The sequence below is a fragment of the Leptodactylus fuscus genome, chromosome 7 (genome assembly GCF_031893055.1).
Source record: "Leptodactylus fuscus isolate aLepFus1 chromosome 7, aLepFus1.hap2, whole genome shotgun sequence".
Lineage (NCBI taxonomy): Eukaryota > Metazoa > Chordata > Amphibia > Anura > Leptodactylidae > Leptodactylus > Leptodactylus fuscus.
In genome coordinates, this window is record NC_134271.1 from 1,743,506 (window position 1) to 1,769,782 (window position 26,277).

Below are 26,277 nucleotides of genomic sequence, written 5' to 3' on the forward strand. Positions count from 1 at the left end.
GCAGGTCAGTCCTAGCAGAGTGAATAAAAAGTGACCTGCAAATCCCAGACCCGGCCCATGGATAAGAGGGCGCAACGTCCTGAACCTCCTACAGAGTGACCTCCAGCCTAAAGAAAGGAACAGTAATGTAATATCTGAACAGCGCCACCTCTGTCTAAAGGTTGTGTGAGGTATTGCAGAAGCCACCATGTTTTTGTAATCCTCTACAACCCCTTTAAGATCAGGCTGGTCTTGTAGGAGATGTGATGTTGGAGTCTCAGTGTTAGCTCGGGCTCTGTCTGGCCGCACTTTACCTTCCTCTTCATGAGTTGGGCATGCATGTGTATGGAGGTATCTAGAGGAATAGCTGCTGACAGAGCAGCTCCCTAGTGTATGGCCAGGCTTAGACCTCATTCACACTCCTATATTTGTCCAGTCCTGACGCACCCGGCGGGGGGATTATCTGTCCCCGTTTCCTTTGCTGTATTTTTGTATGTTGTCAGACTCAATCCGTTTGGTGATCTGTTTTGTTCTTTTTACAGAGTGATGAAGAGTCGGAGATCCCCCTGGACAGTGCGGAGATTCCCATCTACCGGCAGCGCGCCATGCTGCAGACTCAGCCGGTCCGGCGTACGCCGCTGCTCCACAACTTCCTGCACATGCTCTCCTCTCGCTCATCGGGCACCCAGGCTGGAGAGCAGCCGCCTGTACAAGATTCTGCCACCCCATCGCCACCGCCGCCGCCGCCTCCTCCACCCCCGCCACCCACAACCGAAATCAACCCAAGGCTTATTTATACCCGTATCCGAGACCGACCCCCAGGTGTCCCCACCGAGTGCTGCCGGGACCCCAATATGCTGTGCCTCTGCGTCCGATGCTCTAGCGCACGGTTGTCTTCTTCCCTCTTCCCCCACCCTGAAGCGCCAGGTACTCCCTCCACTTCTTCGGGGGCCACATCCACGTCCTACTCTCCAGTACAGACAGATCCCCAGCACAGTCTGGAGCGGCAGCAGCACCAGTCCTCTGCCCAGCACGATCATGGCCTCCTAAGCCGACCTTCTGCCTTCAGTAGTGTACACAGCAGCACCGCCGGGAACACCCTGCGCAGTCTGAGCCTGGGTCCTATGCGCCGCTCTATTGTCGGGCAGCCCACTCGCTTTCAACCACCGAACCCTGATCTCGGTAGTACTGAGTGGACTCGGACAGTGCTTAGTATGGGGTCCCGCTCTGAGATGGAGCCCATGCCCCCTCCCCGGACGAGTGCCTCATCTGTAAGCCTCCTGTCAGTTCTGAGGCAGCAGGAGGGCGAGGCCTCGTCTTCTGTCTATACTTCAGCCACGGAGGGCCGAGGGTTTCCCACCACTGAGCAGGACAGCTCTGCAAGTCAGCCGGCCGTACACCCCACCACCTCCCGGACTGAGCTGCAGTGTGACCTGAGGCGCTTCTTCCTCGAGTACGACAGGCAATACGACCTTGAACCTGGCGCTCCGGGCACGACACAGGGGCAAGCTCACGAGATGCTAAATAACAATCTGGAACCCGAGCAGCCGGGCCCTTCACATCAGTCAAACGCGGCACACAGTGGCGAGGGGGCTGCCAACCAGCCCAGGGGGCACATGAACCGCTGTCGTGCCTGCCACAACCTGCTGACCTTCAACAACGACACTCTGCGCTGGGAAAGGACCCCACCAACTTATCCAGAAAGTGTAGGCATGCCCTCCTGGCAGCCGCCCCCGGTCCCCCCACCCAGCACTTTCCAGGCTGGTCTGGCCGCTGGCAGCACAGAGCAGTCTGGGGCCACAGGGGTGGAGAGGCCAGACCTAGGAAGCATGCCCGGGGGCAGCGGGCGACTGGAAACTGGGGCAGCGCAGGAAGACAGAACAGTGGGGGTAGCTTATAATCCTGAGACTGAACACTGGGAACGGGTCTACAGTCAGCCCGCTACGGTCACCAGAGCTCCGAATGTATCCCAAGAGGCCTTACCACAAGATCTCCATGAGGAGAGCACCGAGGAGGACTCGCTGAGAAGGTAAGACCTGGCCAAGACACGGCAGACGGGGGGTTGTGGTACATGGAGAGTACTGCAGAGTGAGGGGCCTCTGTTATTCTTCCTGGAAATGTAGGAACTGATTGTTGGGCTCCAGCCCCTGTTGGCACTGAATGGTCAATGTGCAGGGGTCGGGGATGGCAATGCCCATTGGTCAATGGCTTTAGGTTTCCAGGTAGAATCTGCAGAATGACACCGGGCAGAGAGAGAAGAAAAACTCCGACATTTGTATTTTATAGAAAATCCAGAAATTTCCTGCAGCACATCAGGAGACCATAAAAAGCAAAACCAGGGCTTGTCCTAATCACGGCATAGAAGGTCGTGGTCTGATTGGGGGGTTCAGGGGCCCCCTGACTGTATGGAGTGCTCTGTAGATGCCTCATAGAGATGGCTGGAGCAGCAGCGTGTGTAACCACAGGGGAGGTGGGGGGCCCCGATTCTCGTGGTCAGTGGGGCCCCACTATCAGACACCTGCTAGGATAGGAGCTAAATCTAATTGCTGGAAGGTCTGGACCTGCTGATGGCGCCATCGGACCTTTGTTTCCAGCATATCCGCCATTCACCCCGCATCCCCTGTGAGTACACCCCCCCCCCCCCCCCCCCCCATATATTCGTGAGACCCTCTAACGTTCTCGCGGGCTGTGCAGCTTCTCCATATTATCTGGCATTGAGGTCCCGCACATCTATAGGATGTCTGAGGCCGTTCTCCGTACCTGGGGGAGCCGAGTGTGTGGGGACAGTGATGTGTCCGGGATCATGAAAAATTGGGGGCAATTTATTGAAATCGGTTTCCGCCCACCGATCTGAGACAGACGACTCCCGGCTTAGCCTGACGTCCCCCCAGCAGGGCATAGTCTGCGCCTCATGTGACTGCCTGTGATATCGCGTTTGTCCACTTGGTGGTGCTGCAGGTCAGGACGATTTCCAGTCGCCCCTTATACCGGAGCTGAATATTTGGCGTCTCCTGGAGTGACAGACTGTGGGGTGACTGCGCCCCCTGCAGGCCTGGCCTCTCCTATTGGATGGAGAGACCCTCTGCCTCACCTGGCCCACGGAAAAGGGGGTCACCTATATCAGATGGGCGGGCACCATGTAATTCAGGGTAGACACCCCTCACACAATGGCGGCTGTGGTACTACAGCTCCCAGCATGCCCACCTGGAACTAACAAGGAAATGAATGGAACTTGCTGGGAGTTGTAGAACCAGCCGGAGTGTTACGGTGCAGGGAACGGTATACTCATATAATATACATTACTATATAGTCACCTCTGTGTAAGGTACTGTATATATGGGGAGGGGCCTCTGTGTAAGGTACTGTATATATGGGGAGGGGCCTCTGTGTAAGGTACTGTATACATGGGGAGGGGCCTCTGTGTAAGGTACTGTATATATGGGGAGGGGCCTCTGTGTAAGGTACTGTATATATGGGGAGGGGCCTCTGTGTAAGGTACTGTATATATGGGGAGGGGCCTCTGTGTAAGGTACTGTATATATGGGGAGGGGCCTCTGTGTAAGGTACTGTATACATGGGGAGGGGCCTCTGTGTAAGGTACTGTATATATGGGGAGGGGCCTCTGTGTAAGGTACTGTATACATGGGGAGGGGCCTCTGTGTAAGGTACTGTATATATGGGGAGGGGCCTCTGTGTAAGGTACTGTATACATGGGGAGGGGCCTCTGTGTAAGGTACTGTATATATGGGGAGGGGCCTCTGTGTAAGGTACTGTATACATGGGGAGGGGCCTCTGTGTAAGGTACTGTATATATGGGGAGGGGCCTCTGTGTAAGGTACTGTATATATGGGGAGGGGCCTCTGTGTAAGGTACTGTATATATGGGGAGGGGCCTCTGTGTAAGGTACTGTATATATGGGGAGGGGCCTCTGTGTAAGGTACTGTATATATGGGGAGGGGCCTCTGTGTAAGGTACTGTATATATGGGGAGGGGCCTCTGTGTAAGGTACTGTATACATGGGGAGGGGCCTCTGTGTAAGGTACTGTATACATGGGGAGGGGCCTCTGTGTAAGGTACTGTATACATGGGGAGGGGCCTCTGTGTAAGGTACTGTATACATGGGGAGGGGGCCTCTGTGTAAGGTACTGTATACATGGGGAGGGGCCTCTGTGTAAGGTACTGTATATATGGGGAGGGGCCTCTGTGTAAGGTACTGTATATATGGGGAGGGGCCTCTGTGTAAGGTACTGTATATATGGGGAGGGGCCTCTGTGTAAGGTACTGTATACATGGGGAGGGGCCTCTGTGTAAGGTACTGTATACATGGGGAGGGGGCCTCTGTGTAAGGTACTGTATACATGGGGAGGGGCCTCTGTGTAAGGTACTGTATACATGGGGAGGGGCCTCTGTGTAAGGTACTGTATACATGGGGAGGGGCCTCTGTGTAAGGTACTGTATACATGGGGAGGGGCCTCTGTGTAAGGTACTGTATACATGGGGAGGGGCCTCTGTGTAAGGTACTGTATACATGGGGAGGGGCCTCTGTGTAAGGTACTGTATACATGGGGAGGGGCCTCTGTGTAAGGTACTGTATACATGGGGAGGGGCCTCTGTGTAAGGTACTGTATACATGGGGAGGGGCCCTCTGTGTAAGGTACTGTATACATGGGGAGGGGCCTCTGTGTAAGGTACTGTATACATGGGGAGGGGCCTCTGTGTAAGGTACTGTATATATGGGGAGGGGGCCTCTGTGTAAGGTACTGTATATATGGGGAGGGGCCTCTGTGTAAGGTACTGTATATATGGGGAGGGGCCTCTGTGTAAGGTACTGTATACATGGGGAGGGGCCTCTGTGTAAGGTACTGTATACATGGGGAGGGGCCTCTGTGTAAGGTACTGTATACATGGGGAGGGGCCTCTGTGTAAGGTACTGTATACATGGGGAGGGGCCTCTGTGTAAGGTACTGTATACATGGGGAGGGGCCTCTGTGTAAGGTACTGTATACATGGGGAGGGGCCTCTGTGTAAGGTACTGTATACATGGGGAGGGGCCTCTGTGTAAGGTACTGTATACATGGGGAGGGGCCTCTGTGTAAGGTACTGTATACATGGGAGGGGCCTCTGTGTAAGGTACTGTATACATGGGGAGGGGCCTCTGTGTAAGGTACTGTATACATGGGGAGGGGCCTCTGTGTAAGGTACTGTATACATGGGGAGGGGCCTCTGTGTAAGGTACTGTATACATGGGGAGGGGCCTCTGTGTAAGGTACTGTATACATGGGGAGGGGCCTCTGTGTAAGGTACTGTATACATGGGGAGGGGCCTCTGTGTAAGGTACTGTATACATGGGGAGGGGCCTCTGTGTAAGGTACTGTATATATGGGGAGGGGCCTCTGTGTAAGGTACTGTATATATGGGGAGGGGCCTCTGTGTAAGGTACTGTATATATGGGGAGGGGCCTCTGTGTAAGGTACTGTATATATGGGGAGGGGCCTCTGTGTAAGGTACTGTATATATGGGGAGGGGCCTCTGTGTAAGGTACTGTATATATGGGGAGGGGCCTCTGTGTAAGGTACTGTATATATGGGGAGGGGCCTCTGTGTAAGGTACTGTATATATGGGGAGGGGCCTCTGTGTAAGGTACTGTATATATGGGGAGGGGCCTCTGTGTAAGGTACTGTATATATGGGGAGGGGCCTCTGTGTAAGGTACTGTATATATGGGGAGGGGCCTCTGTGTAAGGTACTGTATATATGGGGAGGGGCCTCTGTGTAAGGTACTGTATATATGGGGAGGGGCCTCTGTGTAAGGTACTGTATACATGGGGAGGGGCCTCTGTGTAAGGTACTGTATACATGGGGAGGGGCCTCTGTGTAAGGTACTGTATACATGGGGAGGGGCCTCTGTGTAAGGTACTGTATATATGGGGAGGGGCCTCTGTATAAGGTACTGTATATATATATGGGGAGGGGCCTCTGTATAAGGTACTGTATATATATATGGGGTGGGGCCTCTGTATAAGGTACTGTATATATATGGGGAGGGGGCCTCTGTATAAGGTACTGTATATATATGGGGAGGGGCCTCTGCCTGTGGGGCAGGACATGTGTATTATATACCGCCTCACTGGGGTTAGTATGTGTGTATTATATACCGCCTCACTGGGGTTAGTATGTGTGTATTATATACCGCCCCCTGCGGTTAGTATGTGTGTATTATATACCGCCTCCCTGGGGTTAGTATGTGTGTATTATATACCGCCTCACTGGGGTTAGTATGTGTGTATTATATACCGCCTCACTGGGGTTAGTATGTGTGTATTATATACCGCCTCACTGGGGTTAGTATGTGTGTATTATATACCGCCTCACTGGGGTTAGTATGTGTGTATTATATACCGCCTCCCTGGGGTTAGTATGTGTGTATTATATACCGCCTCACTGGGGTTAGTATGTGTGTATTATATACCGCCTCCCTGGGGTTAGTATGTGTGTATTATATACCGCCTCCCTGGGGTTAGTATGTGTGTATTATATACCGCCTCCCTGGGGTTAGTATGTGTGTATTATATACCGCCTCACTGGGGTTAGTATGTGTGTATTATATACCGCCTCCCTGGGGTTAGTATGTGTGTATTATATACCGCCTCACTGGGGTTAGTATGTGTGTATTATATACCGCCCCCTGCGGTTAGTATGTGTGTATTATATACCGCCCCCTGCGGTTAGTATGTGTGTATATATACCGCCCCCTGGGGTTAGTATGTGTGTATTATATACCGCCCCCTGCGGTTAGTATGTGTGTATTATATACCGCCCCCTGCGATTAGTATGTGTGTATATATACCGCCCCCTGGGGTTAGTATGTGTATTATATACCGCCTCACTCGCGTTCAGTCTGTACCTAGTCGCGGTCGCCTCCTCAGGTCGCGGTTACTAATGTATAATCGGACGCTCTTCTCTTTGGCCCGTGTCGCTGCGTCGCCCTACACTTAGCGGTTCATACAGAGAATCGCCCCCGTTGCGCCGGCCTTGCTGATTTCTATGCGGAGTCGCCACAGCTCAGACCCCCGCCCATAAATCTTACAGGTTCGGGGGGGTTTTGCCGCTGTTGGTTTGTGACCCCATTGACCACCTTCAGGGGCGGGATCCCCGTTTTGTGAATGGTTCAGACCCGCGAGGTGTCGGATTTCCCGCGCGGTAACGATTCACATGTGGTGGTTGCGTCCTGACATATAGCGGCTGTCAGCCGGGTGTGATGGGGCGACGCGTTCATCTGTATATAACAATCATCAGTCGTGTTCTGCAGTGACCCGAGTCAGGAGCGGGCAGCGAGCGTTACGTATCGGGGAGATGAGCCCCACGTCTCTGACAACGGCGGCAAATGAGAGGTTTCCACGCGACAGATCGGAGGTGCGAGGTTAATTATCTGTGTTCCGGTTAATGAGCGGAGGATGTCTGACTAATGTCTGCGGTCAGGCGCTAGATTACACACGCAGGCCCGGCTGTCTGGTGTCAGGAGCTCGTGCGGTTGTCAGGATTACATCTGACACGAGGAGGAGGGGGAGGGGCGGCTGCCATCACTGCTCGTCATAGCGTCTTATGGATGAAGATTACAGATGGCGGCCTGAGCATGAACCGTCCCAGGGGCCCGCGGGGGGCGGAGCTAGGCACACCCAGGGCTCGTTCACATCTGCGCCCGGCGTCTCCGCTTTCAGGTTTACGTTTCCTGCCCGAAACTGGATAGAAGACGGAAAAGTGTCCGGCGGTGAGCGCGCTGAGCGTGGCATGTAGGAGACGGAACCGGAGAACGGAGACTGAACAGCGTAAGGGATCGGCCAAGTGTGCATGTCCTATAGGAAGAGGAGAGAACAAATCAGACTGGTCTAATCCAGAATCGGCAGCCATACAAATCACACAGTGAGAGCGAACGCCCCCGTGTCCCTCCCGCCCTGCCCCCGTGTCCCTCCCTCCCTGCCCCCGTGTCCCTCCCTCCGGCCCTGCCCCCGTGTCCCTCCCTCCGGCCCTGCCCCCGTGTCCCTCCCTCCGGCCCTGCCCCCGTGTCCCTCCCTCCCGCCCTGCCCCCGTGTCCCTCCCTCCCGCCCTGCCCCCGTGTCCCTCCCTCCGGCCCTGCCCCCGTGTCCCTCCCTCCGGCCCTGCCCCCGTGTCCCTCCCTCCGGCCCTGCCCCCGTGTCCCTCCCTCCGGCCCTGCCCCCGTGTCCCTCCCTCCGGCCCTGCCCCCGTGTCCCTCCCTCCGGCCCTGCCCCCGTGTCCCTCCCTCCGGCCCTGCCCCCGTGTCCCTCCCTCCGGCCCTGCCCCCGTGTCCCTCCCTCCGGCCCTGCCCCCGTGTCCCTCCCTCCGGCCCTGCCCCCGTGTCCCTCCCTCCGGCCCTGCCCCCGTGTCCCTCCCTCCGGCCCTGCCCCCGTGTCCCTCCCTCCGGCCCTGCCCCCGTGTCCCTCCCTCCGGCCCTGCCCCCGTCTCCCTCCCTCCGGCCCTGCCCCCGTCTCCCTCCCTCCGGCCCTGCCCCCGTCTCCCTCCCTCCGGCCCTGCCCCCGTCTCCCTCCCTCCGGCCCTGCCCCCGTCTCCCTCCCTCCGGCCCTGCCCCCGTCTCCCTCCCTCCGGCCCTGCCCCCGTCTCCCTCCCTCCGGCCCTGCCCCCGTCTCCCTCCCTCCGGCCCTGCCCCCGTCTCCCTCCCTCCCGCCCTGCCCCCGTCTCCCTCCCTCCCGCCCTGCCCCCGTCTCCCTCCCTCCCGCCCTGCCCCCGTCTCCCTCCCTCCCGCCCTGCCCCCGTCTCCCTCCCTCCCGCCCTGCCCCCGTCTCCCTCCCTCCCGCCCTGCCCCCGTCTCCCTCCCTCCCGCCCTGCCCCCGTCTCCCTCCCTCCCGCCCTGCCCCCGTCTCCCTCCCTCCCGCCCTGCCCCCGTCTCCCTCCCTCCCGCCCTGCCCCCGTCTCCCTCCCTCCCGCCCTGCCCCCGTCTCCCTCCCTCCCGCCCTGCCCCCGTCTCCCTCCCTCCCGCCCTGCCCCCGTGTCCCTCCCTCCCGCCCTGCCCCCGTGTCCCTCCCTCCCGCCCTGCCCCCGTGTCCCTCCCTCCCGCCCTGCCCCCGTGTCCCTCCCTCCCGCCCTGCCCCCGTGTCCCTCCCTCCCGCCCTGCCCCCGTGTCCCTCCCGCCCTGCCCCCGTGTCCCTCCCTCCCGCCCTGCCCCCGTGTCCCTCCCTCCCGCCCTGCCCCCGTGTCCCTCCCTCCCGCCCTGCCCCCGTGTCCCTCCCTCCCGCCCTGCCCCCGTGTCCCTCCCTCCCGCCCTGCCCCCGTGTCCCTCCCTCCCGCCCTGCCCCCGTGTCCCTCCCTCCGGCCCTGCCCCCGTGTCCCTCCCTCCGGCCCTGCCCCCGTGTCCCTCCCTCCGGCCCTGCCCCCGTGTCCCTCCCTCCGGCCCTGCCCCCGTGTCCCTCCCTCCGGCCCTGCCCCCGTGTCCCTCCCTCCGGCCCTGCCCCCGTGTCCCTCCCTCCGGCCCTGCCCCCGTGTCCCTCCCTCCCGCCCTGCCCCCGTGTCCCTCCCTCCCGCCCTGCCCCCGTGTCCCTCCCTCCCGCCCTGCCCCCGTGTCCCTCCCTCCCGCCCTGCCCCCGTGTCCCTCCCTCCCGCCCTGCCCCCGTGTCCCTCCCTCCCGCCCTGCCCCCGTGTCCCTCCCTCCCGCCCTGCCCCCGTGTCCCTCCCTCCCGCCCTGCCCCCGTGTCCCTCCGCCCTGCCTGCCCTGCCCCCGTGTCCCTCCGCCCTGCCTGCCCTGCCCCCGTTTCCCTTCTGCCTGCCCCGCGTCCCTCCCTCCCGCCTGTCCTGCCCCCGTGTTAATGTTACGCTGGGCTCCCCTGGTCCCTGAAGATCCCGCTGACTTATGTAGGGCCACATTCTGAGTATTTCGGGGGCCCCTCGTCTGTCTTCTCTCTGAGACCTGCGGATTCCCATCGATGAGATGACCTTACACTGGCCCATGGTCGGGGGTGACCCGGCGGCCGCTCTGACTAGCCCGTGGCTCCCAGGTGTATCGGCTGCTGCGGTCACGAAGTCTCAGCGGTGCGGCAGGTGCTGCCCTCATTCTGCGGCTGCTCTCCGGGGGGGGGGGGATAATTATTTATAGCAGTGGGTGGTGGGGGCGCCGCGGGCACCACAGGGGGTCCGGTAACCCTTAGCTGCCTAGTGTAGCTGTGCCCTCTATTAGGGCGACTTGTAGAGTTGTTGGCCCCGGGCGCTCTACCAGAGGGGGGCGCTCTGTCTCTCTGGGGGGGGTCGGCTCTGTCTCTCTGGATTCAGGGTTGTCAGAAATTTCCTCCTTGAGCTTTATGCCGAGGTGCAGACCGGTCATTTTTATCTGATCACTGCCCCTTTATGCCGCCTGTATGCTCTCTCTGTAGAGTTCCCCTTTATGCCGCCTGTATGCTCTCTCTGTAGAGTTCCCCTTTATGCCTCCTGTATGTTCTCTGTAGAGTCCCCCTTTATGCCTCCTGTATGTTCTCTGTAGAGTCCCCCTTTATGCCTCCTGTATGTTCTCTGTAGAGTTCCCCTTTATGCCTCCTGTATGTTCTCTGTAGAGTTCCCCTTTATGCCTCCTGTATGTTCTCTGTAGAGTTCCCCTTTATGCCTCCTGTATGCTCTCTGTAGAGTTCCCCTTTATGCCTCCTGTATGCTCTCTCTGTAGAGTTCCCCTTTATGCTGCCTGTATGTCCTGTTCTCTGTGTAGAGTTCCCCTTTATGCCTCCTGTATGTTCTCTGTAGAGTTCCCCTTTATGCCTCCTGTATGTTCTCTGTAGAGTTCCCCTTTATGCCTCCTGTATGTTCTCTGTAGAGTTCCCCTTTATGCCTCCTGTATGCTCTCTGTAGAGTTCCCCTTTATGCCTCCTGTATGTCCTCTGGGTAGAGTTCCCCTTTATGCCTCCTGTATGCTCTCTCTGTAGAGTTCCCCTTTATGCTGCCTGTATGTCCTGTTCTCTGTGTAGAGTTCCCCTTTATGCCTCCTGTATGTTCTCTGTAGAGTTCCCCTTTATGCCTCCTGTATATTCTCTCTGTAGAGTTCCCCTTTATGCCGCCTGTATGTTCTCTGTAGAGTCCCCCTTTATGCCGCCTGTATTCCGCTTTCGCTCTTATCTGCTGCTTCTTTCTCCCTTCGCCGGTTCTTTATCTGTCCTTTGTAAAGCCGCTTAGCTCGTGGTTGCGCGCTGCGGGCTGCTCATTGGCGTTTTCCTGCGGCGCGGCTCTAAACCTGCTGTCACAGATAAGTTTTGAGGAGCGTTAGACACAATTCAGCATCTTTCTCTGCCCTCAATTCCTTTCTTCCACTCTAGAGAATGGTCGCTGCATCCACCCGGCCTTTCAGAGCAGGAGGGGGCGGCGTGGAGCGGAGACGAGCCTCGCCTGCACCGCCGCTTCCATTCCTTTGTTCGTCCTAATAGGATATGTAAATTCCAATCTGGGAGAAAATGGAGAATTTCTAATGAAACGGCGAATACAAAAGCCCCAAATCAAAAGGAAAATCCCCGCACTGGAGAATCGGGGAGAAGTGCTGGAGAATGTCCGCCACTGCCGCCGCCGCCGCTCATCCCGCGCAGCCAGGCCAGTCTGTTATGTGAGACCCCCTCCCCAGTGCAGGGCTCTGCTGCTCACACTCCCCGCTGCACCCTCTCTTAGTGCTGAGCTCCGCCACGGTATAGGTCACCGCCTTTGCGGCCATATCATCTGGCCATGGTACAAGCAGAAACTAGGACGTGGAGCCATGAGCGGTCCTGGTGGCTGCTTGTAAAGAGCGTCTCCTTCTCTGGAGGACCCGTCCTGACCTGCCATAACACAGAACACATTGGTCTCAATGGACCTTGTGCAATACCTCTCGTCCCCAGTGGAGGCGCTGCAGGAAGATGGAGCGCTTACTGTAGAGTCCCCACACATTGCTCTTGATTGGTTGGGGCTCCAGCAGGTGAACAAGTTGTTCAGATATCCGTCAAGTAAAGATTGTTCAGAATGAGGACCCCTTTAAGGCTGACACCCCACGTTGCACCTTTTTTTTTGTTGAAGTTTTTGAGCCAAAATCCAGGAATGGCAACAAAAGGAATCGGAAATATCAGAGAGGTTCTTGTGTTTCTGCCTCGTGTAAATCACATCCTGGTTTGGCTCAAAAAAATACAGAAAAATCTGCAACAATGAAATTGGGACCCCGAGGATCTTCTCATGGTGTTCACAAGCTCTGGAGCCGGTCCCTTGTACCAGTGACGTCACCTTCATGGTCAGCTGCTCGGGCCTACTCCGGGATTTGGTGCAGAGGCTGCAGCGATCACCTGGACACGGCAATGTATTGTGCGGCTCAGCCACTATTCAGTCGAGCAGGAGCTGAGCTGGTTCGGTGCATCGAGTTCACAGCTGAGCCTGCAGAATTGTGAATGCAGCTCTGGAGTATGTTCAGTCCTGGTCCCTAATACCCGCTGCCTCTGCTTTGACGTTACACGACGAGCGTCTGTTATTCCTTGCTGTTCCCGCAGGGGGCGCTGTTGTTATTCCTTGCTGTTCCCGCAGGGGGCGCTGTTGTTATTCCTTGCTGTTCCCGCAGGGGGCGCTGTTGTTATTCCTTGCTGTTCCTGCAGGGGGCGCTGTTGTTATTCCTTGCTGTTCCTGCAGGGGGCGCTGTTATTCCTTGCTGTTCCTGCAGGGGGCGCTGTAGTTATTCCTTGCTGTTCCCGCAGGGGGCGCTGTTGTTATTCCTTGCTGTTCCCGCAGGGGGCGCTGTTGTTATTCCTTGCTGTTCCCGCAGGGGGCGCTGTTGTTATTCCTTGCTGTTCCCGCAGGGGGCGCTGTTGTTATTCCTTGCTGTTCCCGCAGGGGGCGCTGTTGTTATTCCTTGCTGTTCCCGCAGGGGGCGCTGTTGTTATTCCTTGCTGTTCCCGCAGGGGGCGCTGTTGTTATTCCTTGCTGTTCCCGCAGGGGGCGCTGTTGTTATTCCTTGCTGTTCCCGCAGGGGGCGCTGTTGTTATTCCTTGCTGTTCCCGCAGGGGGCGCTGTTGTTATTCCTTGCTGTTCCTGCAGGGGGCGCAGCTCCCACTTATTCTCTGGATACAGTGCGGCCATGAACATTTCGATCTCTGGTTTATTTAAATCTCGTCCATTAGATGTAATGGGCGTGCGGGGGCTCCTGTGACTCCTCCTGTCAGCTCCTATTAGTGAGTTATGGCCGGCCTTGCCGCCCTCTGACAGATTGATGGAGCGCACCCCCCCCCCCCTTCCCGCCCCGCTCTGAATTGATAGACTGCACTACTGAGGCGGCCTAGCTGTGGGGGATGGGAATGCTCTGCGTACCTGCCCTGCGAGTTGTCGGCTCTCCCTAGGACGGACCCTTCACCTTCTGCTCCTACTTCAGCACTTAGCAGTCTCCTCCATGGACTCGGCACAGTTGGATTTTTCTCTTGCCACCGCTCATCCTGAGCACTTGGTGCAGTTAGTTTTGGTGCCAGATATAACATACTCCCTATTGACAAGTGGGTGGAGTCAGGCAGGAGCAGGCAAGGGGGCGGGACTCGGAGCTCTGACACTGGCTCCCTCTGATAGTTCACACAAACATTGTCCCTGTTAATAGACTGCCAGGAGGAATAGCAGAGGAACACCACAGGGCACAGTCACACAGGGCTTTGGAATTGCACAGGGAAGTATTTGCTGAAACGGAGCCCGATCCTCACTAAGGGTTAATTCATGTCCTGTGATGGAAATTGTAAACTTCTGTTCTCACTGCCAGGAGGAGGGGCAGAGGAAGGGGCGGAGCCGACTGGATAGGACGACTTTTAGTTATTTGTGTGCGGGTCTATCTATATGTGCTGTGTATATCTATATATGTGCAGTGTATATCTATAGATGTGTGCTGTGTATATCTATATGTGTGCGGGTCTATCTATATGTGCTGTGTATATCTATATGTGTGCGGGTCTATCTATATGTGCTGTGTATATCTATATGTGTGCGGGTCTATCTATATGTGCGGTGTATATCTATAGGTGTGTGCGGTGCATATCTATATGTGCTGTGTATATCTATAGGTGTGCGGGTCTATCTATATGTGCTGTGTATATCTATATGTGTGCGGGTCTATCTATATGTGCGGTGTATATCTATAGGTGTGTGCGGTGCATATCTATATGTGCTGTGTATATCTATAGGTGTGTGGGTCTATCTATATGTGCTGTGTATCTATAGGTGTGTGCGGGTCTATCTATATTTGCTGTGTATCTATAGGTGTGTGTGGGTCTATCTATATGTTCTGTGTATATCTATAGGTGTGTGCGGGTCTATCTATATGTGCTGTGTATATCTATAGGTGTGTGGGTCTATCTATATGTGCTGTGTATATCTATAGGTGTGCGGGTCTATCTATATGTGCTGTGTATATCTATAGGTGTGTGCGGGTCTATCTATATGTGCTGTGTATATCTATAGGTGTGTGGGTCTATCTATATGTGCTGTGTATATCTATAGGTGTGTGCGGGTCTATCTATATTTGCTGTGTATATCTATAGGTGTGTGTGGGTCTATCTATATGTTCTGTGTATATCTATATGTGTGCAGGTCTATCTATATGTGCAGTGTATATCTATAGATGTGTGCGGTGTATATCTATAGGTGTGTGGGTCTATCTATATGTGCTGTGTATATCTATAGGTGTGTGCGGGTCTATCTATATTTGCTGTGTATCTATAGGTGTGTGTGGGTCTATCTATATGTTCTGTGTATATCTATAGGTGTGTGCGGGTCTATCTATATGTGCGGTGTATATCTATAGGTGTGTGCGGGTCTATCTATATGTGCTGTGTATATCTATAGGTGTGTGCGGGTCTATCTATATGTGCTGTGTATATCTATAGGTGTGTGCGGGTCTATCTATATGTTCTGTGTATATCTATAGGTGTGCGTGGGTCTATCTATATGTGCTGTGTATCTATAGGTGTGTACGGGTCTATCTATATGCACGGTGTATATCTATAGGTGTGTGCGGGTCTATCTATATGTGCTGTGTATATCTATAGGTGTGTGCGGGTCTATCTATATGCACGGTGTATATCTATAGGTGTGTGCGGGTCTATCTATATGTGCTGTGTATATCTATAGGTGTGCGGGTCTATCTATATGTGCGGTGCATATCTATAGGTGTGTGCGGGTCTATCTATATGTGCTGTGTATATCTATAGGTGTGTGCGGGTCTATCTATATGTGCTGTGTATATCTATAGGTGTGTGCGGGTCTATCTATATGTGCTGTGTATATCTATAGGTGTGTGCGGGTCTATCTATATGTGCTGTGTATATCTATAGGTGTGTGCGGGTCTATCTATATGTTCTGTGTATATCTATATGTGTGCGGGTCTATCTATATGTGCGGTGTATATCTATAGGTGTGCGTGGGTCTATCTATATGTGCTGTGTATATCTATAGGTGTGCGTGGGTCTATCTATATGTGCTGTGTATATCTATAGGTGTGCGTGGGTCTATCTATATGTGCTGTGTATCTATATGTGCTGTGTATATCTATAGGTGTGCGTGGGTCTATATATGTGCTGTGTATCTATATGTACTGTGTATATCTATAGGTGTGTGCGGGTCTATCTATATGTGCTGTGTATATCTATAGGTGTGCGGGTCTATCTATATGTGCTGTGTATATCTATAGGTGTGCGGGTCTATCTATATGTGCGGTGTATATCTATAGGTGTGTGCGGGTCTATCTATATGCACGGTGTATATCTATAGGTGTGTGGTTCTATCTATATGTGCTGTGTATATCTATAGGTGTGTGCGGGTCTATCTATATGCACGGTGTATATCTATAGGTGTGTGCGGGTCTATCTATATGTGCTGTGTATATCTATAGGTGTGCGGGTCTATCTATATGTGCTGTGTATATCTATAGGTGTGTGCGGGTCTATCTATATATTCTGTGTATATCTATAGGTGTGTGCGGGTCTAGATGTCTCTGTGCTGTGTATATCTATAGGTGTGTGCGGGTCTATCTATATATTCTGTGTATATCTATAGGTGTGTGCGGGTCTAGATGTCTCTGTGCTGTATTTATCTGCGCGGTTTGTCTTTGGGGGAGGGGCTGAGATCGGCGGTTTCCGTATCTTCCGCTTTTTCCTCATCAGTGTGATATTTGGTTTTTATGTCATACGCCTCAGAATCAGCAAATAATTTTCCATCATGCCAATCCCTGAATTAAACTTGTCCCCACCCATCCTCTTCTATGCTCCTCCCATCTCATACTTGCAGGTATATAGTCTCTATGCTCCTCCCATCTGACACCTCTGTGAGCTCTATGCTCCTCCCATCTGACACCTGTCTGTGAGCTCTATGCTCCTCCCATCTGACACCTGTGTGAGCTCTATGCTCCTCCCATCTGACACTTGTATGTGAGCTCTTTGCTCCTCCCATCTGACACCTGCCTCCATTCTGGAGCATATTTTATGATCACTACCTTGTGTGTTCCTCTGTTTTTCTTCCTGGCACTTTATGACCAATTTGGTGACGTGTTGTTTCCCCTTTGGGTCGTGGTGTTTCCCCTTTGGGTCGTGTTGTTCCCCCTTTGGGTCGTGTTGTTTCCCCTTTGGGTCGTGTTGTTTCCCCTTTGGGTCGTGTTGTTTCCCCTTTGGGTCGTGTTGTTCCCCCTTTGGGTCGTGTTGTTCCCCCTTTGGGTCGTGTTGTTCCCCCTTTGGGTCGTGTTGTTTCCCCTTTGGGTCGTGTTGTTCCCCCTTTGGGTCGTGTTGTTCCCCCTTTGGGTCGTGTTGTTTCCCCTTTGGGTCGTGTTGTTTCCCCTTTGGGTCGTGTTGTTTCCCCTTTGGGTCGTGTTGTTTCCCCTTTGGGTCGTGTTGTTTCCCCTTTTGGGTCGTGTTGTTTCCCCTTTTGGGTCGTGTTGTTCCCCCTTTGGGTCGTGTTGTTCCCCCTTTGGGTCGTGTTGTTCCCCCTTTGGGTCGTGGTGTTCCCCCTTTGGGTCGTGGTGTTCCCCCTTTGGGTCGTGGTGTTCCCCCTTTGGGTCGTGGTGTTCCCCCTTTGGGTCGTGGTGTTCCCCCTTTGGGTCGTGGTGTTCCCCCTTTGGGTCGTGGTGTTCCCCCTTTGGGTCGTGGTGTTCCCCCTTTGGGTCGTGGTGTTCCCCCTTTGGGTCGTGGTGTTCCCCCTTTGGGTCGTGGTGTTCCCCCTTTGGGTCGTGGTGTTCCCCCTTTGGGTCGTGGTGTTCCCCCTTTGGGTCGTGGTGTTCCCCCTTTGGGTCGTGGTGTTCCCCCTTTGGGTCGTGGTGTTCCCCCTTTGGGTCGTGGTGTTCCCCCTTTGGGTCGTGGTGTTCCCCCTTTGGGTCGTGGTGTTCCCCCTTTGGGTCGTGGTGTTCCCCCTTTGGGTCGTGGTGTTCCCCCTTTGGGTCGTGGTGTTCCCCCTTTGGGTCGTGGTGTTCCCCCTTTGGGTCGTGTTGTTCCCCCTTTGGGTCGTGTTGTTTCCCCTTTGGGTCGTGGTGTTCCCCCTTTGGGTCGTGGTGTTCCCCCTTTGGGTCGTGGTGTTCCCCCTTTGGGTCGTGGTGTTCCCCCTTTGGGTCGTGGTGTTCCCCCTTTGGGTCGTGGTGTTCCCCCTTTGGGTCGTGGTGTTACCCCTTTGGGTCGTGTCCTTGCATAGTTGGCAGTGACTGGATGAGACTGTGCAGGTCCGCCTCTTCTAGTAACGCCCAGTTGTCAGTTTGTTCATTCATTTCTAGGAGTAACAGGTGAGGATCCAGCTGCAGAGAATAAGGAGAGATGTCCTGAGCTTATATTGCGCGTTGTCTTCCTTTGGGGCTCGCTGTGACCCCTGTCAGATTTTGGCTAGTCTGGTATCCTTGTGACCGCCGCTGCCGCCGCTGGTTTCGGGGTTTTTACCTCGCGGACTATTTTTCTACCGTCATTGTGTGTCGGCTAAACCTTGACTCGTCCTTGGATTCTCTGCTGTGAAACATTTAAAGTGACAGCGCCAGAATCTCGCAGCCATGATTCTTGAGGCCGCGCGTTCAGCGGCAGGAGATGCGTCGTGTAGCCGGACAAGCCGCTCGCAGAGGACGCCGGACTGTGTCAGTCACTTTAATTCTATTCCGCCTGTGCTCTGTGAATGTCTAAGAAACTAGACACATGTTATGGCCGCCGTTACGTGTAGGATGGCACCTCGATGGCCTGGATTGACCGCACTGCTTAGTTATGCAGTATGTAAGTGTGTGTGCACATTGCTTTGTCAGGGAGGGGTCCCGGATGGGGGGGGGGGGGGGCAGTCTAGGAAAGCTGGGTTATGATCTGTGTCACAGCTGTAATTGTATTTGCTTTTACCCAACTTTCCCAGAGTAAGATGATGAATACCTGAGTAATCCCCTCACTTTCTGTACAGCAGCGCCCCCCGCTGGCGGACTTGATGGGGCCCCGTATACAGATGTGCGGCTCTCTATAACCCCGTCCTATTATAAGGTCTCCTAGTAAAAGCCATAAAGACCTTCTTCAGAAAATAGTAATGTTCCAAAAGTATTGGCGCCCTGGGAGGCCGGAGGCCGGTGACGGGTGATTTGTGCGCTGTATGACGGCAGCCATGGAGGGTCAGTGGGGGGAGGGGGGATGAAAGATCACCAGGGGCGTAAGCGGGAAGATGATGGAGCAAAGCCAATTACTGGCCAAGATGAGAGAACCCTCTGGGGTCCGGTGTGATCCTGAGGACGGGATGGCCGTAGCGGAGCCGCCGCCGCCTGTAGCGACCTGATGAGTGGGAGCCATATTGGGGCAGGTAATTTATGGGGTATGTTCAGGCCATTCATCACTCTTTTTATAGACTCTACGCCACAACTCATATTAGTGACTATGGACCCGATGCAGCCGGCAAGTCACCGACCCCCCGCAGAAGTGACCGCAGAGTCCAACCTTTTTCGTAACAGGCAGTAGCACAACATTTACAATCTAATCCTGAGAACCTACAGACACGACATCTTGGATTCTCTCCGGCCAGTGTCCATGATCAGTGTATGGGGGCCGACCGTTGTGTCTCAGGCATGTTGCGACCACAATGAAAGGGATGTTTAGGGGTACTTGAATTTTCAGCAGGGTCTTGCTGGGCAGGCAGTTCTGAGACTATAACCTTCATACTGTGAAGATCCCCATTATGACCACACACATTTCTTTATTTTCTCTGAGGCGGGGTGTAAGGAGCGAGTCATTCTGCCAGGAGTAACTGTACAATAGGAAAAAAAATGGCTGCAAAAAGCCCAAGTGACCATAATATAGGAGATCCAGGGACTGCAAATACGGGGTATGAGGCAGCTAAAAAGATCCCTGACGCAGAAAAAGTGAGATTTGAGCCCAATAATAAAAGCCACTTATTGTCTGTGACGAATATCCCGTCGGCTATAACACAAGCAGCTAGTCAGGAGTATATACAAGTCTATGACTCTCCGTATACTCTGCGTGAAGCTGAAGACTCCTCTCGGGGCAGCGTACAGACATGGGAACCTTCAAGGCTGTGAAGAAAGGCCTGCCCCTCCGCCCTCCAAATCCTGTGAAGCGACCTGCCCCTGGTAGATCCTGGAACGTGTCTAGTCATGACCAATGTTCCTACCCAAGGAACCCCCAGGTGAAATAACGGACCCCAAAGCCGCGCTCCTCCCCTGTGCCGCCATAGATTCAGCTCAGTTACCTGCTAGGCGCCCGCTGCGAGTTCACGTTCCAGCTGCTGAGAACTAAAGCTTGTGGGTTTGGATCTAAGAGGTTCTGCCTTAAACGGTTCGTACATAACATGGCCGCTTCTCCTCGCCCGCCCCTAGGCCGTGCCTAGTATTACAGCCCATAGCTCAGCTTCTATACCAGACTGATCCTGCTCGTGGGAGAAATCGGCCATGTTTACCCTTCCATGGACACCCCCTGTAATGCTGAACGTGATTCCTTTTCAGACCTGCCTTGCGCTCCTGCACCTCATGCTGGAGGACTTTGGTCGTAAGGGTGAACCGTAGAGTAATCCGAGTCCCCCAGCCGTAAGTATCGGCACCCACAGTCTCGTGGAGTGGCCCCTTTACTCACATGTGGCCTCGTGCACAGCTGTGTTCTGGTCCGGACCACCCTTTTTCCGGTTTTACCCCCCCATATGCTCAGTTGGTGATGGTAAAGAATCTGTAGGGTCGCACAGTTGGAGTGTATGGAGTGACAGCAGGTCCTGGACGTTGCGGACTAACCGATGGATTCTCTTCTCTTCTAGGCGTCTTCTGGAGTCTTCCCTCATCTCTCTGTCCCGATATGACGGCACTGGATCCCGAGAGCACCCCATATACCCCGATCCAGCCAGGTAAGGCGGCCATATTTCCATCCATTGGGGCCACACAGCCTGTAGCAGGGGTGCCTGGCCAGTATTAGGGAGGGGGTGCAGGAACCGGTCTGCGCTAGTTGTGGCTAGTATAGGGAAAGCTGTTTGAGCCCACCGCCCTAATGGCTAGTGTGTGGCACCAGAGTCCACCAGTGTTACAGATGGCCCAGGGGCTTCGTGTTATTCCTCCGTCCATACTGGTCTCAGTGTTTGTAAGTCAAAGCCGTTCCTTCTGAAACATTTGCTCTAAAAAGCTCTTTGGCTGGATAAGAGGGTGGAGTTATAAAGTTGGGGGGGGGGGAGTATAGGGGAGGTCTTCTTAAGGGAGTGGTCTTCTGGAGAGGTGTCGCTGTATTTACATATAGTATGACGTGCCTCTAACCCTGCCCAGCCCCTTGTGACCCCACTCAGAACCTTTGTGCCCCCCATAGTCACAGTACCGTCCCCTGTATCCCACTCAGTGAAGCCCCATCATCCCTCCCATACAGTACATGGTATAATCCCACAATAGTCCCCCCCCCCCCACACACACACACACACACACTCTATAACACACCCCTCGGGGACCTGCACATTCAGGGGTTAATACAGTTTCAGGGCTCCCGGGGTCCTCGCCCTGTATAACAGCAGAGCAGGGATAGAGAGAACTGTGCAGCTGTGCGTGTGGCTGCCGAGTCCTCTCTATGATGTGGCCGCTTCTGGAGCGCGCTCAGTCCAGTCAGTGACCTCTCAGGGTCTGTTCCTGAGCAGCTCAGAGGATCTCCGCTGACCTCCCCCCCCTATAAGGTCTGGGGTGCGGCCGGTTGCTAGATTGGCGCGTCTTCTCTCTAGACTCTCTGTATTTGTACTGACGTTTCTCCTTCCCCGCAGGTTATCACCAGCCGCTTATTACGCACAAAGGATGATCCAGTACCTGTCTCGGAGGGACAGCATCCGCCAGCGCTCTATGCGGTACCAGCAGAACCGCCTCCGCTCCTCGGCGTCTGCTCCGTCATCCAGTGAAGGACAAGGGGCCGTGGAAACCGGAGAGCTGGAGTTTGAGGAGTTTGAGTAAGGGGCGCGCCGAGACACCTACACGTATCGCTCCGGCCTCTCCATAGGTTGTGTAGTGATAGGAATCCTGCGGGCCGCTGACATTCTCCTTACAAATGAGCGGTGTTTATATATTCGGCGCGGCGCCGCTCGTGTAATCCGTAATCCTGATATAATAGGGACATATGAAGTAATCAAAATCTCTTATCCCGGAGCCGCGCTCCAGATCCGCCGCCAGCGAAAGGAAGAAACGCTTTTATTTTATCTGCGCTGTAAACACCGTGTAGATTTATCGCTTTACCTCGTACGTCTCGCAACGCGGCCGCTAATCGGAGAAACCCAGGCTGGGAAACACAAAGTTCTGGCTGTCATGTGAGGCTGCAATAGTGATGTGTATACGTGATAGATGCATCCGTATATATATACCCCCCCCGTATCCCTTATATTATATATGTGTATACACATCAGTAGCTCGTACCATATACGCACACACGTGTATATATACCCCGGGATTGTTTTCTCGGTGGATCTTGGCCCAGTCATTGGTTTATGAGGGGGGTCCTGTATATGATACGAGGGGGAGGGGGGGGGTCCTGTATATGATACGAGGGGGGGGGGGGGTCCTGTATATGATACGAGGGGGAGGGGGGGGTCCTGTATATGATACGAGGGGGGGGGGGGGGTCCTGTATATGATACGAGGGGGAGGGGGGGGGTCCTGTATATGATACGAGGGGGGGGGGGGGGTCCTGTATATGATACGAGGGGGGGGAGGTCCTGTATATAATACGAGGGGGGTTAAAGAGAATCGCTCTCATTAATGTACCATCCATTGCAGGTAATGAGCGGCGATGATGAATGGCGCAGCCGCTGTTTTTCAGGGGGGTGGGGGGTGATGAATGGCGCGGCCGCTTGTCCACGTGCTTATAGGTGAATTCCTGCACATTTGTTATCCGTGTACGGAGCGGCGTCCTGCGGTTGTCGGAGCTTGGGGGGGGGGGGGTGCTGATACCGTTTCGTCCTTTCTCGCGGCTCCGGTTCTCGCCGTCTCCTCTTCGTGTCTCTGCACCTGCAGCTTCTTTGTCACCAGAAATAGCATGTCACATATTAACTGCTTAAGTGCTGCACTCGGCTCTGAGACCGCTTGCCAAACCGTGGAGGGCGTATTGGTTGTATGTGGATATATGGGAGGGGTAGTGGGAGATGCCGCCCCCCCTCCCCCCCCCCAATCTGCCGTTAGTAAAGGAGCTGTAGGATTTGGATTGTCGGGTTACCAAGGCAACTGTAAGACACCCAAAGCCGATCCTGCAGAGAGAGCCTTGAAAAGAATCGTCCCAAAAGTGTAAGGAGCAGCGGAGACCTCCGGCACCAATGGAGGGGTGGGGAGGGGTCCGGGGGCTCAGCAGAAACTATAGAAAACCCCCAAATGTATCAGCGAACGCCGGCGACTCTGACAATGCAAAGCGTCAAAATCCATCACTAATGCTCTGCACGGCACATGCATGCTCGGCTGACACAAGACTGCGTGTGTATGGCGGGGGAGGGGGCAGGCAAGGAGAACATGGGGTTGGGGGGGGGGTTGTTTTTGTGTGTGGGGGGGTTTCCTCTTTTTTTTTTTTTTTTTTCTTTCCAGTTTTTGAGCCAAAGCCAGCAATGTGTTCAGAAGGAATAAGAGATGGGCAGGAGGCTCCTAATACCCCCCCCCATTATATACCCCCCTCCACTTTATATACCCCACTTATATACCCCCCCCTCCTTATATACCCCCTCCCTCTTATATACCCCCCCTATATTTGGTTGCGATATCTGTAACCATAACCCCCCAAGCTTTTCTGCACTGTGTCCCCTCAGCCCTAAGGAGTCTTATCTGCCTGGTATCTCCTTGTCTTACCAAAACTGAGAACATGCCATCAGCCCCCCAGCAGCGCCCGCTGCGCTCAGGCTGCCCCATGAAGATTGAGAGATTCATTTTTAGGTGTCTCAGGTTGTATCTCAGCCCCATGTGAACTCAGATAGTGACAGACAGTGCCCCCCTGCCCACAGGTTGTGTCTGGTACTGCAGCTGATTTACTCTTGTGCTTCCTCCTACATGTCCATACACACACGCACTTACAGAAACATATATACTTATACATTCACATACACGTATATATACTATACATACATATACACACCTACATATATACTTATACATACTAATGGACACTTACATACATGTACTTATACATACACACATGCAAACACACACATACTTACATGCATACACTTATACGTCCATAATTACAGAAACATATATATATACTTATACATACATACATATATACACATACAGTCCTATGAAAAAGTTTGGGCACCCCTATTAATCTTAATCATTTTTAGTTCTAAATATTTTGGTATTTGCAGCAGCCATTTCAGTTTGATATATCTAATAACTGATGGACACAGTAATATTTCAGGATTGAAATGAGGTTTATTGTACTAACAGAAAATGCGCAATATGCATTAAACCAAAATTTGACCGGTGCAAAAATATGGGCACCTCAACAGAAAAGTGACATTAATATTTAGTAGATCCTCCTTTTGCAAAGATAACAGCCTCTAGTCGCTTCCTGTAGCTTGTAATCAGTTCCTGGATCCTGGATGAAGGGATTTTGGACCATTTCTTTCTACAAAACAATTCAAGTTCAGTTCAGTTTAATGGGCGCCGAGCATGGACAGCCCGCTCTCAAATGATCTGAAAACAAAGATTGTTCCACATAGTTGTTCAGGGGAAGGATACAAAACGTTGTCTCAGAGATTTAACCTGTCAGTTTCCACTGTGAGGAACATAGTAAGGAAATGGAAGACCACAGGGACAGTTCTTGTTAAGCCCAGAAGTGGCAGGCCAAGAAAAATATCAGAAAGGCAGAGAAGAAGAATGGTGAGAAGAGTCAAGGACAATCCACAGACACCTCCAAAGAGCTGCAGCATCATCTTGCTGCAGATGGTGTCACTGTGCATCGGTCAACTATACAGCGCACTTTGCACAAATAGAAGCTGTATGGGAGAGTGATGAGAAAGAAGCCGTTTCTGCACGTACGCCACAAATAGAGTTGCCTGAGGTATGAAAAAGCACATTTGGACAAGCCAGCTTCATTTTGGAAACAAAGATTGAGTTGTTTGGTTATAAAAAAAGGCGTTATGCATGGCGTCCAAAAAGAAACAGCATTCCAAGAAAAACACATGCTACCCACTGTAAAATTTGGTGGAGGTTCCATCATGCTTTGGGGCTGTGTGGCCAATGCCGGCACCGGGAATCTTGGTAAAGTTGAGAGTCACATGGATTCCACTCAGTATCAGCAGATTCTTGAGAATAATGTTCAGGAATCAGTGACGAAGTTGAAGTTACGCCGGGGATGGATATTTCAGCAAGACAATGATCCAAAACACCAAAGCTCCAAATCCTCAGGCATTCATGCAGAGGAACAATTACAATGTTCTGGAATGGCCATCCCAGTCCCCAGACCTGAATATCATTGAACATCTGTGGGATGATTGGAAGCGGGCTGTCCATGCTCGGCGACCATCTAACTTAACTGAACTTGAATTGTTTGTCCAAAATACCTTTATCCAGGATCCAGGAACTGATTAAAAGCTACAGGAGGCGACTAGAGGCTGTTATCTTTGCAAAAGGAGGATCTACGAAATATTAATGTCACTTTTCTGTTGAGGTGCCCATACTTTTGCACCGGTCAAATTTTGGTTTAATGCATATTGCACATTTTCTGTTAGTACAATAAACCTCATTTCAATCCTGAAATATTACTGTGTCCATCAGTTATTAGATATATCAGACTGAAATGGCTGCTGCAAACACCAAAATATTTAGAACTAAAAATGATTAAGATTAATAGGGGTGCCCAAACTTTTTCATAGGACTGTATATACTTATACATACACACTTACATACTTACATACATGACTTAGTGACCTCTATACTTATACAGACACACGTATACACGCACACTTGCTTACATACATGACGTAGTGACCTCTATACTTATACATACACACGTGTACACACACTCTCACTTACATACATGACGTAGTGACCTCTATACTTATACATACACACGTGTACACACACTCTCACTTACATACATGACGTAGTGACCTCTATACTTATACATACACATGTGTACACTCACTCTCACATACATGACGTAGTGACCTCTACACTTATACATACACACGTGTACACGCACACTTACATACATGACTTAGTGACCTCTATACTTATACATACACACGTGTACACGCACTCTCACTTACATACATGTTTTAGGGATCTTTACTTGTCTGTAACTCATTAATGTAAGTGAAGTTCTTATTCTCCCGGCAGGGATAACGGGGAGCGATCTCGGCACAGAACCACCAGGAACGCTCGGATGTCGGCCCCGTCACTCGGCCGCTTTGTTCCCAGGTATAGTGATGTGCCGGATTCCTCGGCTGTCTCTCCTCTCTCGTCTCGTCTCCTGTCTCCTCTCTCGTCTCGTCTCCTGTCTCCTCTCTCGTCTCTCCTCTCTCGTCTCCTCTCTCGTCTCCTCTCTCGTCTCGTCTCCTGTCTCCTCTCTCGTCTCGTCTCCTGTCTCCTCTCTCGTCTCTCCTCTCTCGTCTCCTCTCTCGTCTCGTCTCCTCTCTCGTCTCCTCTCTCGTCTCCTCTCTCGTCTCCTCTCTCGTCTCCTCTCTCGTCTCCTCTCTCGTCTCCTCTCTCGTCTCCTCTCTCGTCTCCTCTCTCGTCTCTCCTCTCTCGTCTCTCCTCTCTCGTCTCTCCTCTCTCGTCTCCTGTCTCCTCTCTCGTCTCGTCTCCTGTCTCCTCTCTCGTCTCGTCTCCTGTCTCCTCTCTCGTCTCCTCTCTCGTCTCCTCTCTCGTCTCTCCTCTCTCG

The 26,277-nt window shown here is 53.4% G+C and overlaps 1 protein-coding gene across 1 annotated transcript in view; it reads left to right on the forward strand.

Moving 5' to 3' along the window:
- AMBRA1 (autophagy and beclin 1 regulator 1) overlaps positions 1 to 26,277 on the forward strand; it is a 67,351-nt gene that overhangs the window by 21,376 nt on the left and 19,698 nt on the right. Inside the window, 4 exon segments of the mRNA XM_075280762.1 lie at positions 522 to 2,008; positions 20,217 to 20,303; positions 21,192 to 21,371; positions 25,734 to 25,814. Of these exon segments, the coding sequence (XP_075136863.1) occupies positions 522 to 2,008; positions 20,217 to 20,303; positions 21,192 to 21,371; positions 25,734 to 25,814 (1,835 nt within the window).